We start from the raw sequence: 15068 nt of genomic DNA on the forward strand, positions 1-15068 counted from the left end.
ATGCCAATGCTACTCTCAATTCATCCCACCTTCTCCCTCCCCCACTGTGTCCACAAATCCATTCTCTGTATCTGCATCTGTATTTCCTGCCCTACAAACAGGTTCATCAATGCCGTTTTTCTAGATTCCATTATATATACATTAATATACGATATCTGTTTTTCTTTTTCTGACTTTCATTCTGTATGACAAGCTCTAGGTTCATCCATATTTTAAAATATGCAAAAGGGTAACTCCTTTTTTTGGCATGTGATGAGAGTTTTCCATTTATGGTTTTATAGAGATTTAATGGTTTCATTTTATATGATTTTATTTAGGTTAAAATTAGAGTCAAATTAGGGAAAGGTATGAGGTAATACTACAGGTTGTAGGCAGTCATGACAACTATCATAAAGGGGGTATGCCAAGGATGGAAATTTGAGGCTCTGGAATAAAACATATAATAAAAGCGTATTTATGAATTTATTATTTAGAGCCCCAAGTATATTTTTCACATTAAAAGATTAATAGAGTACAATCATTCACATTGATTAATAGTAATAAAAGATTTGGTTCCCCAGACCGCCTTCTAAAAGTTTTTTGCAAAAGAATATATTATGGCAATGAAAAGAAATTAGAAAAAAAAGACAATATCATCATAACTGTTTCAGAGAAATACCACTGTAAAAATAGAAATCCTTGAAATATATAACTCAATCCAAATAATGGAAGAAGAGGAATTTTGATCATAGTTGCCAGGTACAGACTTGGTCAGAAATTTTATTGGGATCTTCAGAGAATAAAAATATTTTAGCTGGCACCTGATTTTCCTCATTTCTAATTTAATTTCAGAGTTGTTGTCCTTATTCTGCAGATAGTATGTGCTTTGCACATACTGTATGTCATGATCAGGGTAGTTCTTTGGCTCACAGATGGACAGAAGAGAAGGGGAGGAAAAGATACAGTCCTGGATTGGTGGGCACATGGGGAGTAAAGAAGGAGGTTAAAAGAACGTAGAAAAATGTGTGTGAACGAGATTTTCTGAAGTGCAATTGATTGGGCAGCAAAGAACCTTGGGAACAGTAAGGGTACCTTGGAAAGAAAAGACCAGGGGAGTAAAGACCAAGTAGGGAGTTCCTGCCTCTGGCCGCTAGGAGGCAAGGTTGGCACAGTGCGGCCCAGTTGCCAGTCCAGCATATTTGTGGGTAGAAGCGTGTGGAGAAAAGGGCTTCCCAGGTGGTGCTAGTGGTAAAGAACCTGTTTACCAATGCAGGAGACATAAGAGACATGGGTTCTATCCCTGGGTCAGGAAGATCCCTTAGAGGAGGTCATGGCAACCTATTCCAGTATTGCCTGGAGAATCCCATGGGCAGAAGAGCCTGGTGTGCTATGGACCATGGGCTTGCAAAGAGTTGGACACGACTGAAGCTACTTAGCATGTGTATGTGGGGAGAGAAGTAAAGTCCAGAGGTTTTCTGGAGCTGCCATGGAACTGGCTCTCAGGTTCCCATGAGAGCCCATCACGTGCAACCCTTGTCAACACGGACTCCCCAGCACTCAGTGACATCAAGTTAGTAGCTTGAGATCAGACACGGTGGGAAGATTAGGAGTATTTACATCCCAGAAATTGGCAAATGCTAAAGGCTTTGGGATCAAGGCTTTTGTCCCAGAAGAGCTGTGGTTAAAGATTTACCAGCAAACCACATATATTTCTGTGCAACTGGGGTTTATATTTGAACCTGTTTGGTTTGGTTTTTTTGGCCACATTGCCTGGCCTGTGGGATTTTAGTTCCCCAACCAGGGATCAAACCCAGGCACTGCGCAGTGGAAACACAGAGTCCTAACCACTAGGCAACCAGGATATTCCCTATATTTGCATTTTTAAAAAGCTGTTAGCCTAACTCTGTATCTTTCTTCATCTGCCTTGTGAGCCAAGATGACTGCACCCTGGAGTAGATGAGCCAGCCCTCAAGTGTTGAGCTCTTGAAAATCGGGAGTGCGTATTTGTATGATTAAAGGAGATTTTTCTTATTAAAAAGTACAACATGAAAAGGAGGCTCCCGTGGTGTGATGCTCTGTTTCTCTTCCCTCAAGGCACAGATGAAAGCCTGAGCATGTGCTCATTGGAATGACTGTTGGATTCTGACACCCCCAACCCTACAGTGGTTCTGATACTTCCATCAAACCCTCCCATTTAAGAATTGCTGTTCTAGTTGATTTACCATGACATCTGTCTTTTAAAAATTGGGTTCACATAGTCCTTCCCACAACTCCATTTGGGGTATAAAGCTTGATATACATCCCAAACCTTGATGTACACACCCCAAACTCCCATGTGTAGTGAGCCCCACAACCATCAAGCCAGGGGTTCAATGTAATAAACTCGGGTATAATCCTGCTTTTGCTCAGCCGGGCAGGGCTGACCAATTAACTGGTAGACTCAAGGCAGGTTATTTAGGTCTTAGTGTTATTGTTTTTTTTTTTTTAGTTTTCAGCAATTTTTATCGGATGGTACAGTGGTTTTATTTACTTATCTATTTATTGGGCTTCTCTGCTAGCTCAAGTGGTAAGGAATCCACCTGCCAATGCAGGAGATGCAGGTTCTATCCCTGGGTCAGGAAGATAGATCCCCTGGAGGAGGAAATGGCAACCCACTCCAGTATTCTTGCTTGGAGAATCTCATGGACAGAGGAACCTGAAGGGCTACAGTTCTTGTGGGGTCCTACAGAGTCGGACACAACTGAGCATGCAACAAATTACAAAAAATTAGAAAAAGAAATTTATTTGTTATTTTTTGGCTGTACCACGCAGCATGCAGGATCATAGTTCCCTGACCAGGGATTGAACCCATGCCCCTTTCATCAAAAGTGTGGAGTCTTAATCACAGGACAACCGGAGAAGTTCCTAGGTCCTAATTCCTTTGCTTACAAAGTGGAAATAATGAAGCTACCTCATATGATTTTCTATGAGTTTTTCTGTGAGTGGGATGGTGTTTGGTATATTGAAACTGTTTACTAAACAGTGTATATATTTTGAGTTTCTTTTAGGATGAATACAGAGCTTCATCCACATAAAATAACCCAAGACCATGTGCTGTCACACGACAGTGCCGGGTTACCTGCCCAGGAAAGAACCAGCCTTCCTAAACACCAGTTTCTGGGTCTTTGCATCCCCTCTAAGTGGCTCTGCAGAATTAGCACCCAGAGCTACGGTTTTCCTCCTTTCCCCTCGGCCACCACAGGATGGCAGATGGAAAGTGCTGTTTTTCCTCGGCTTCATTCAGTGGAAATGGCAGGAGGTTTTCCTGGCTTTGAAGACCGGCAGAGCCTTGCCATAATCAGCCTGAGCTATTTCTCTATTCCCTGTGACTTGTCCTCCGTAAGAGCTCAATGAGATTCTTTATTGGCAAATATTTATTAGAGATGTGATCGTGCACGCAACACCTCCTTTGGTACAAGCACTGAGCTAGCCGTCTTTGCTGCCTTCACAAGAACCCTTTACATGAGTGACTGTTCAGCCTGTTGTTGAGATTCAGACAGGATAGTCATGCCTGAGGTCACACATTTGATGTATCAGCATTTGAAGGCAGATCTTTCTGACTCTTAAAACCCGTCCTCTGTCATCCATCCCATATTACCTCAGAGGTAATACCAGCAAACAGTCACCAAGCATTTTCTACACGCACAGCACCAGAGGGCCTGGGCTTGGGAGGGCCAGGAGGCCGTCCAGATACAAGAATTCTGTAAGAGAGGCTCCTCAGACCCCTCTCCCAGCTGCCCAGGGCTCTTCTGATTTCAGTGTTTCCTTGCAAGAGCTGGCCAGCCCTCTCTGCTCCCTCAGCCCAGAAAGAGATCACAACCCTTGTTTTCTTATCCTTCATGCCCAGGCCCCAGGGCTCTGCTGGGCGGGTGTGAGCCTCAAGCTGGTACTGTGATGGGTTGTCTCCCGTTCCTTCCAGCTCTGACGGAGGCGCGGGACATCTACACCCACCTGGCGCCACTGCGTCGTCACCTGGAGGACCTCGAGAGCCTGGAGTTTCCTGACGTGAAGCCCCGGCTGCGGCCCCTGCTGCACGTGGTCTGCCTGATCTGGGCCACGTGTGAGTCTTACCGCTGCCCAGGGCGGCTCACAGTGCTGCTGCAAGAGATCTGCAACCTTCTGGTCCAGCAGGTGGGCACCCAGCAGTTCCCAGCCTCACCCCGGGGGCTGGATGGTCCAAGTCACAAGAAGAGTAGAGTGTGCATCTTTTTTTTTTTCAGAGCAATAATGAGGGCCCAAAGGGTTCTCCTCTGGTGGCTCAGATGGTAAAGAATCTACCTGCAATGCAGGAGACCCAGGTTCAGTCCTTGGATCTGGAAGATCCCCTGGAGAAGGGCATAGCTACCCACTCCAGTATTCTTGCCTGGAGAATTCCATGGACAGAGGAGCCTGGCAGGCTACAGTCCATGGTGTCGCAAAGCGTCAGACACGACTGAAGAGACTTAGCAGAGGATTCTCAGACTTGAATTGCTTTATCGTCTATAGCCAGTAACTCCCAAAACTGTTCTCAGTCCTGCTGGGGTACTTTGGAGGACCTGGGTTTGGGCACAGGGTAGAGATGGTGAATTTCAACCTCCTTAAGGATCTTTATGTATGTATATATGATTTTGTTTATATATTTATCTGGCAGCACTGGGTCTTGGCTGCTGCATTCAGGCTTTTTTCTCTACTTGCAGCAAGGAGGGGCTACTCTCTAGTTGCAGTGCACGGGCTTCTCACTGTGGTGACTTCTCTTGCTGTGGAGCACAGGCTCTAGGGCACGCCGCTTCAATAGTTGCGGCTCCTGGGCTCTAGAGCACAGGCTCAATAGTTGGGATGCACTGACTTAGTTGCTTCTCACCATGTGGCATCTTCCCGGATCAGGGATGGAACCTGTGTTTCCTGCATTGGCAGGTAGATTCTTACCATCTGAGCCACTAGGGGAGCCCAGAAAGCCAGTGAGTCACAACAAAAGCCTGGAAAGGATACCTGTCCAGCCCCAGCTGTCCCAAGAGAAGTCTCACTGTGTTTCCTTGTCTCTGACTGGTCACTCGCCATCCCTGAGCCAGTCACTGACCGTGGCTAGAACCCAGGTCCCAGTCCCTCTGTGGGACTACAGAATGGGGTCTGACGTTTCCTGTATTAGGCTTCTGGTAAGTTTTGCATGGGCAGTCGCTCAGTGAAGAGCTGTAGGCTGGGCAGAGTTGAGGACCATCCTGCACCTGCAGCCAGGCTTAGTACCACTCACCTGTCTGCCCTCCAGGCCTCTGTTTATCTCTGCCCAGAAGACCTCCTGAGAGGTGAGGTGGAGGAAAGTCAGAGGAAACTGCATGTGGTCGTGGACACCCTGAGCTTCTTCAAGCAGCTGTTTCAGGACAGAAGGGAGAATCTCCATTCTTACTTCAGAGAGAACCAGGAGGTCCGCGAGTGGGATTTCCAATCCTCTTTGGTCTTTGTGCGACTGGATGGCTTCCTAGGGCGACTGGGCGTGGTGCAGGTGAGTGTTCTCCTCCCATCAGGCCCCGCTTCCTTGTAGGAGGGAGCAACCGAGGGATCCAAAAAGTAGCAGCAGTAGCAAAGAATGAAATATCATCATGTGCAGCATCATGAAGGGATCTAGAGAGTGTCATATCGAGTGAAGTAAGTCAGGCAGAGAAGGAGAAGTACCATATGATATCACTTATATATGGAATCTAAATAAATAATACCAATGAACTTATTTACTACACAAAAACAGACTCACAGACACAGAAAACAAACATGATTGCCAAAGGGGAAAGAGAGGTGGGGAGGGATAAGTTAGGAGTTTGGGGAGTAACAGTACACACCATTATATGTAAAATAGATAATCAGCAAGGTCCTACTGTATAGCACAAGGAACTATACTCAATATTCTATAATAACCTATATGGGACAAGAATCTGAAAAGTACATGTGTGTGTATAGAAGCCACCAGGACTTACCTGGTGGCTCAGTTGGTAAAGAATCTGCCTGCAATGCAGGAGACCTAGGTTAGATCCCTGGGTCAGAAAATTCCCCTGGAGAAGAGAATGGCTACCACTCCAGTATTCTTGCCTGGAGAATCCCTTGGACAGAGGAAGCTGGTGGGCTACAATCCATGGGTTGCAAAGAATCAGATATGACTGAGCAGCTAAACTACCACCACCATATATGTGTGTATGTATATATATGTGTATGTAGATACGTGTATATATGTGTGCGTGTGTGTATATATATGTGTGTATATATATATGCATATATATCTGAATCACTTAGCTGTACACCTGAAACTAACACAACATTGTAAAATAATTTTTAAAATAAAGTGTAGTATTTAAGATTTCAAAAAAAGAAAAAAATGAGGAAGAAACAAATATTTATCAAATTAATTAATTTTTAAGAATAGCTGCCTTTCAAGGTATGTGGAAATCCTATTTTATTCTCTAATGGAAATTAAGTTTTCTCTTATATGTAATTTTCATTACATTTTATGTATGGAGAATGCAGTAAGAGAATTATTGTGTATCTGCAATTCCCAGGCTATGTCATTAGGTCAGCATTTGGCCTTTTCTTTATTTCACGTCTGTCTGCCTAAAGGTAGGATGACCAAATAAAAAGTGAACAAGTGAAAAACAGCAAAGCGCAGAGTAAGAAGAGGTCCGAGACAACAGGGTGATCAGCCTCGCGTTGGCTGGAAGAACCCGTGATTCAGTAACTTTCTTAGAATAGTCATCATGTGATGGTAGTTCTACTAGAAGTTTAGGAAATTCTGATCATAGTCTCAGGAAGGAGTCTCAAGGAATCAATTGACAAATTCAGTTGGTTTTCAAATTACACATAATCTTCTTGCTAGAGGTCTCATAGGAAATGGCCAGTGAGCTGACCTGGATGCAGGTGGCCATGCCCACAAAGCCACTACCTTGAACTTCTCCACTTTCCCACCATCAAGGTGGCTCCAAAAACTACATGACTAGCATGAGTGCTAAGTTGCTTTAGTTGTGTCTGACTCTGTAACCCTGTGCATGGATGGTAGCCCGCCAGGCTCCTCTGTCCGTGGGATTCTCCAGACAAGAATACTGGAGTGGGTTGCCATTTCCTCCTCTAGGGGATCTTCCCAACCCAGGGATCAAACCCGAGTCTCCTGCGTTGGTATGTGGGTTGTTTACCGCTCGCACCACTGGGGAAGCCCAAGACGAGAACGAATCCCTGTACAAATGAAATGCGACTTTTCCTCTTCTCCCCCGGTTGTTTAAAAGTCAATGCAAACATTAGTGTAAGGACCAAGGTAAGAAAACAAGGGCCTTTCTCTTTTGACTGTTTTCCATTTCAGGATTTAGTGTGATTACCACGTGTTTGCATGCTTTGCAGCTCTGTATTCACTGATGAAACTTTGCAGGGAGAGTAGTGGGTATGACAAAACAAAATACATACTTATCCTAAAATTAATTTGGGAGATGCAGGGTCAAATTCAAGATTAGGACAATAGCCAAGGAGACTGAGAAGGAATCAGAAGCCAGGAGACTGAGAAGGAATCAGAAGCATGTTTCTATCCACGATCAGCAGAGATTTTGGGTGAAGAGAAGGGCTGTGTTGAGAGGAGGTAGTGATAATTGCATGGCAGAGACCATGCAATTATGAGGATTAGAGAAGATGAGACGGAATCTCTTCACTTCAGGCCCCAAAGCATAGTTCCAGCACTGCCATGCTCTAGGCACCATGCACCAGGCTCTGAGCTGGGGCCCCAGGGGCAGGACGGTGCCTAGGGTACAGTTTTGCCTGTAAGAAGCCCACGGACCAGAAGACATGAAGAAGGCAGAGACTGATGGAAGAGATCCAGGGATGGGAAGACAATAAAATCTTGAAGCTTCACTGAGGTGTATTAAGTGCCATGATAAAAGCAAAGTGTGTGTGTGTGTTAGTCACTTAGTCATGTCTAGCTCTTTTTGACCCCATGGACTGCAGCCCACCAGGCTCCTCTGTCCATGGGATTCTCCAGGCAAGAATACTGGCGTGGGTTGCCATGCCCTTCTCCAGGGGATCTTCCTGACCCAGGAATCGAACCCAGGTCTTCTGCATGGCAAGCAGATTCTTTACCATCTGAGCCACAGGGAAGCCCAATAAAAGCAAAATTGGTGTGATATTGGGAGCAAGAAAGAGGGGTTCCTAACCCAGAGGGCCTCTGAGAAAGTGGGGAGTACAATAGGAAATAAATTTAGAAACTGGAGTAGGAATTCTCTGGGGAAACGAAGACTGGTGAAGGTGGGAACGGAGACAGAGAAAATGTATGAGCCAGAAGGCCAGACCCTAGATCTTATGAAAGATGCACCTTAAATCCTTCTCTGGGATCATGGAGAATATAAATAATTGATGCCTAGCTTTTTCCTAAATGCTTTGTTTTTGGCACCATTTCCACTACAGCCCTTGAGGAGCAGCCTCTCTTCCCCTTCTTCTCCATTCCATCCCTCTCCTCTCCAACACCAACCTGTTCACTCTCTTTTAACTGGAGGTGACAGAGACTCTCTCGCTCCTGCCTGCCCCTGGCCACTGTGGGGACCAGGGCAGACAACCGCCTTCACAGTCTCCCTAGCCCCGAGGATGGTCCTCGGAGTGGAAGCCAGGGAGCAACGCTCAGCTCTGCAAGGCTGTTGGGCTGTGGCCTGGGGCCCTGCACACACGTTAATGATGTGACTTTGCATATAGACAGCTATCCTGAAGTTGGGCGCCTAATCTGCTGGGATTATTCAGTAACCACAAGCGGCCCTGGCCACTAGCCTCCCCAGAGTCATTACCCTTGCAAGTCCACTCTCTGGTTGCTTTTTCCTTCTAAATCAATGCACAGATGCATAAAAAGCAAAAAGCAGTTGCCCCAGTTTAATTAGAAGGTGAGTTGAATGTCACCCGGTCCTGCTCCTGTTCCTCTCGTAAGTTTTCTGTCCCTGGCTCTGGTTCACTTGTCTGCTCTTAGGCCAAATGCCTCCACTTCTTTTGTCCACTCATTTTCCCTCTTCCTCCCTCTTCCCTCTTTCTTTTCTGCTGGTCTCGCTCCCCTTCTCTGTTTTCTTCTTTCTCTTGTTTAGTTTCTCTTAGCTCTGTTCACCCTGTGTTTCCCTGACTCTGCCTTTTCCTGTGGCTGTTCCTTTCCTTCGTCCGGGCATTTCTCCTTCTTTCATCTTTCATCTCCTAAACATTTGCTCAGATATGCCCCCTGGCCCCTGTCTTCCCTGTCTCTTCCCCACTCAGCTCAGTGCAGCAAGACACAGGCTATCGATCGGCTCTGGGCATATTTCACATCGCCCTTTAGTTAACATTCTGTGTATCCCTGTGATTGATGCCTGTTTGAGATGGGGTTAATCTGTTTCTCTCCAGCAAGAATTAGCATGAACCCAGCCTTATTTATCTTGCCGTTCTGTATACTTTGTGGCCCCTAAAACATGGGCAGCTGCAATTAATAAATACATGAAGCCAAGTTAATAAAATGATTTCAGTGCGTTTCCCTCTCTGCCTGCTCACAAGAGTGAGGTTGTTTAGGGCTGGTTTTTAATCTCCATTGTTCTGTTTTCCCTTCTGATTTGCCTGGCCTTTTTTTTTCTCTTCGCTCTTTGAAACAGGAAAGTTTTATTGTGCATATGGATGTTTCTCCTCTTTTGCTATTCAGTCACTCAGTCATGTCCGACTCTGCGACATGGACTGCATGCGGCACGCCAGGCTTCCCTGTCCTTCACCATGCCTGGAGCTTACTCAAACTCATGTCCATTGAGTCGGTGATGCCATCCAACCATCTCATCCTCTGTCGTCCCCTTCCCCTGCCTTCAATCTCTCCCAGCATCAGGGTCTTTTCCAATGAGTCAACTCTTTGCATCCGGTGGCCAAAGTATTGGAGCTTCAGCTTCAGCATCAGTGCTCTGGGCACCTGCTGAATGAAGGTGAGGGCAGGACTGCTTGGCCAGAGGTCCTGACTTGCTGAGCCATCCTGCAGGTCTGTCTGCAGAGGCATGTGGAGTAATTGCATTCTCTGCAAACCTTGTCCTCCTCCTCCCCTTCCTCCTTCTCACCATCCCCATGATGCAGCTAATCTCTTAGAGAGCCAACCCCTGGGAGGGAAAGGAAGAATAGACCAAGAAAGAATTAACATCTTTCAAGAGCCAATCTCGTGTCAGAGCTGCAGCCTTACAACCTTGGAAAGAGCTGGGTATCAGTACCTCTAACAAATGAGCACCGTTACGTGTGACACAAAAATGAACTTGCCCAGAGTCATAGGCTCAGCAAGGCTTAGCTGGGATTCATACCCCAGGGTACAGGGTTCCAAGCACTGTCTTTCCACCAAACGCAGACATCTCCCAGCAATTATAAAGATCTGTTCCCCTGCCTCCCTCCCTGCCTCCCTCTCTCCCTCCCTTTTGAGAGTCCCACATTGGTTTTGTTGTTTTCTTCTGCCCTGACACACTCTATTCTGTATTTGCACACACTATTTTTACGACATGATTTCTCGGTCTTTTTTTTCCTGAATAAGTCATTTGGGTAAAATTATAATTCCCACTCCACGAAAGGGCCTTACTAAGGAAATCCCGAAAGTATATACAGTCTTTGCAATTTAAAGGAACAGTCAGAAATCAAATGGAAAAGTCTTCCGCTGCCTCTGGATTTGTTTCCCCACCCTGCCTTCCTGCAGTGTGCTTCATTGTGCACCTGTGCACCCACACACAACACACACCATTCATACAGACACACACTGCACACACACATACACCATACTACGCATGCATACACACACACACACACCACACTCACACATACAGACACACTGCTCATAGACACACAATACTACACATGCAGACACACACTGCACATAAGCACAGCACACTACACACATACACAGCACACTCACGCATGCAGACACATATTGCACTTGTGCACACAGTACTACCCACACATTACATGCACCACACACACATTGCGCATACACACCACGCACACATGCGTGCATACATACACTGTGTACACAACGCTGCGGGCAATACGTGCACGCACACACACATACAGTTTGTTGTTGTGCCATAACATTGCAGATTCTGCAGCTGCCCTGTTTGTGTTTCCACCCCCAGCCTCTCCCCTCCAACAGTGCAGTAAGTAAGCAGCTTGGGGAGAACCCCCATCTCTTTCACTATGAAATTGCTGTAAAGCTGTGATTCTCTTAAAGATGGGATGCTTTCTGCTGAGGCTCCATGCACAGTGATTAGCAGGCAGTTAGGTAATAAGCTGACCCAATCTACCATATTTCCCTTGCTCTTTCCACGTCTCCAGCCCCTCCGCCAGCTCCTTTCATTCGGTCTAATTGGGCCGCTTCCCTTTCAGCCAGGCCTGAGCGCTCGGTCGCGTAGGAGACCATTAGCTGCATAAGGTCGACTGCCTTCAGAAGGTAAAGAAAACAGTCTTTTTCCCAATGACCTTTTGAGATTCTCGTCTGTGAATGTCTGCTTTGTGTTTGCCCATAATGAATTCTGAAGACATTTCTTTTAAGATGCGCGGCCTCTCCTGAGAACAGGCTTGCTGTTTGTGGGGCCACATCACCCCATTAAAGGTTGCACAGTTTTCAGAAGAATAGGGCCCAATCAATCCAGCCAGCTGCCCAGGACCCCTTGCTCTTTGTGGCTTCCACCTGGAAAGGAGCACCTGAGTATCAGCTACTGTGCACATCTCGTAGCCACCAATCTGATCTAATGACATTGAGGTGATGCTAATTAATTACAGTGCCTACCGTTCATTGAGGGCTTCCCTGGTGGCTCAGATGGTCTGCCCACAATGCAAGAGACCCAGGTTGGATCCCTGGGTTGGGAAAATCCCTTGGAGAAGGAAATGGCAATCCACTCCAGTATTCTTGCCTAGAGAATTGCATGGACAGAGGAGCCTGGCAGACTACAGTCCATGGCATCACAAAGAGTCAGACATGACTGACTACACTTCACTTTTTTTTTTTCCCACCATTTATTGAGGGCTTCCCAAGTGGCTCAGTAGGTAAAGAATCTGCCTGCAATACAGAAGTCACAGGGGATGCGAGTTCAGTCCCTGGGTAGGAAAGATCCCCTGGAGGAGGAAATGGCAACCCACTTCAGTATTCTTGCCTGGAGGATTCCATGGACAGAGGAGCCTAGTGGGCTACAGTCCATAGGGTCGCAAAGAGTTGGACATGACTGAAGTGACTTAGCGTGCACACACACCATTTATTGAAGTTGTACAAAGGCACTTCCCATGTAACTCTGTAACTCATCTGCAGATCAGGAAAAGGAGGATTAGAAAAATTAAGTGTCTTGCTTTAAGTCACGTAGCTGGTGAACGGTAGAACAGGGCTGTGTGAACCCAGGGATCTGTGCCCCAGCACTCCTCCCATGATGCCCTGTGTCCTACCCCTGACCTTGACATTTTCAGCCTGAATACAGTATCATGGATTTTGTGTGTTTACAGCAGTGATGGATAAAAATGAATATTTTAAAAATTTAATCTAAACCTCTCATGGGTTTAAATGGCCTTTTATCTGTTTTGTGAGGACTTCTAAATAAACAATGGAAAGAGCTCACATTTAAATATTTTAAGAATCAAAGATATAGTCACCACGATTTCTGTAAGTCTGTTTCTACGATTGTGATTCAGCTTCCTGCCTGATGCAGGAATCTTCTTTATGATACCTCCGTGACATGACATCAGACTTTCAAAATCCACCCAGAGGGACTTCCCTGGCAGTCCAGTGATTAAGACTGTGATCTCCCAGTGCAGGGGGCATGGGTTCAGTCCCTGCTTGGGGAACTAAGATCCCACATGCTGCATGCTAAGTCACTTCAGCCGTGTCCAGCTCTGTGCAGCCCTATGGACTGCAGCCCTCCAGGCTCCTCTGTCCATGGGATTCTCCAGGTAAGAATACTGGAGTGGGTTGCCATTTCCTCCTCCAGGGGATCTTCCCAACCCAGGGATCGAACCCACGTCTCTTACATCTACCTGGGTTGTCAGGCAGGTTCTTTACCACTGGTACCACCTGGGAAGCCCCCATGCTTCATGGTGCAGCAGAAGAGAAAAGAGCTGTGAAATCCCCCCAGATATGGGGGGCTTAGCACCTCTCTTAGCAGCCCAGTGTATGGCTGGACCTTTCCAGGCATGAAATGATTGTGTTTCATGGAGTAGAACCACACGAAACTGCCATTTCTTGTAGGTCAATATGGTCAAAAATCAGAAATTTTGTAAGTTCAACCTACAGGTTGACCCCAAATCTTCTGCTTTGTCCTTTTCACTCACTTTCCTTAATTCTGCCCTCACCTCAGGGCCATGCAAGGTTCTGCCTCGCACTTGACCACAGCTCATCAAACGTTCAAAGGCACAGTTTTGCCTTGCTTCCTAATTCTCTGTTCTTGTCTTAATTCTCTTTATTTTATCCAATTGCTCTGAGTCCAATGTTTCTAGAGTCTCTACCACCCTGTCACCTCTCCTGGAGGTCCTGTTGCTAAGTCCAAGGTCAAAGATGATGTCTTCCTTCATTCAACAAATATTTCTTCAGCATCCAGGACTCTTCCAGGGATGGAAAATACAGTGGGATCTCTAGGGTGTTTACAACCTACTGAGAAAGGTGGATAGGAAATAAACAATATGATGTAATCCAAGATAGTATATTATAATGGCAGAGAGTGATTAAGAGTTCTGAAGAAAAGCTTATGCAGGAGAAGGGCATACAGAGTGTAGGAGAAAAGTAGGGTAAGAGTCTCTTTTATTTGGGGAAGGGGTAAGGAAAGGATTAAGACCTTGAACTGAACCCTAAATAAATGTATTGCCCATCATGTGTTTGTTAAGCAACATAAATATCCATTGTTTCTAGTGACCAGAGTTTCTCCAAAAATAGAATGATTATGTAAGTATTCTTTGGGGGCTTGCCTGGTCTCTCAGTGGTAAAGAACCTGCTTGCCTGCAGGAGATGCAGGTTTGAACCCTGGGTCTGGAAGATCCCCTCAAAAAGGAATTGGCAACCCACTCCAGTATTCTTGCCTGGGAAATCTCATGGACAGAGGAGATTGGCGGGCTACAGTCCATGGTGTCACAGAAGAGTCAGACATGACTTAGTGACTAAACAACAGTATCTATGATTTACCTGTTAGATTGAAAATGAAGCAGCTTTCAGTGACCACCCAGGACTGTGCTTCAAGAATTCTTGAGAAATAAAATATAACAAAATTATCATTTAGTTTTCTGACATAATCAAACACATTGAAATGCATCTGTCTTTTAAAATGGTTAGAAGGTACCTCCTAAAAATTGAAATTAGCATCCACAAACTTATGAAAAATGGGTACCCACATGACATTCCACAGCACAAACACAGTACATTTCTTCTATCAGAATGACTCAAATTACTACTAAAGTCCATTTCATTTGAATCAAGGTGATTGCTATTTCCTCCCTGCATACAAAGTCAAATATGTGTTTAAATAAAGCCTACCCCCTTTCCCCATCTTTGGCAGGATCTCCTGGTTTGGGTATACATCTTCCTTCAGTTGGCTGTTTCTTCCTCCTCCTTTCTCCCAGTTCAGTCCCAGCTCATCAGTTCAGTTCAGTCACTCAGTTGTGCCCAACTCTTTGCGACCCCATGGACTGTAGCATGCCAGGCCTCCCTGTCCATCACTGGAGTCTACCAAAACTCATATCCATTGAATCGGTGATGCCATCCAACCATCTTATCCTCTGTCATCCCCTTCTCCTCCTGCCTTCAGTCTTTCCCAGCATCAGAGTCTTTTCATATGAATCAGTTCTTTATCAGGTGACCAAAGTATTGGAGCTTCAGCATCAGTCCTTCCAATGAACATTCAGGACTGATTTCCTTTAAGATGGACTGGTTGGATCTCCTTGAAGTCCAAGGGACTCTCAGGAGTCTTCTCCAACACTACAGTTCAAAAGCATCAATTCTTCAGTGCTCAGCTTTCTTTTTAGTCCTACTCTCACATCCATACATGACTACTGGAAAAACCATAGCTTTGACTAGATGGACCTTTGTTGTCAAAGTAATGTCTCTACTTTTTAATATGCTGTCTAGGTTGGTC

At 45.7% G+C, this 15068-nt stretch overlaps 1 protein-coding gene across 7 annotated transcripts in view; it reads left to right on the forward strand.

Moving 5' to 3' along the window:
- DNAH9 (dynein axonemal heavy chain 9) overlaps window positions 1-15068 on the forward strand; it is a 285075-nt gene that overhangs the window by 14031 nt on the left and 255976 nt on the right. For all 7 annotated transcript variants that reach the window (XM_070773106.1, XM_070773107.1, XM_070773102.1 and 4 more), the window contains exons 5-6: window positions 3938-4149; window positions 5261-5494. In XM_070773106.1, coding sequence (XP_070629207.1) covers window positions 3938-4149; window positions 5261-5494 — 446 coding nt within the window. The remainder of the gene's footprint in view (window positions 1-3937; window positions 4150-5260; window positions 5495-15068) is intronic.

The sequence above is a fragment of the Bos indicus genome, chromosome 19 (genome assembly GCF_029378745.1).
Source record: "Bos indicus isolate NIAB-ARS_2022 breed Sahiwal x Tharparkar chromosome 19, NIAB-ARS_B.indTharparkar_mat_pri_1.0, whole genome shotgun sequence".
Classification (NCBI taxonomy): domain Eukaryota; kingdom Metazoa; phylum Chordata; class Mammalia; order Artiodactyla; family Bovidae; genus Bos; species Bos indicus.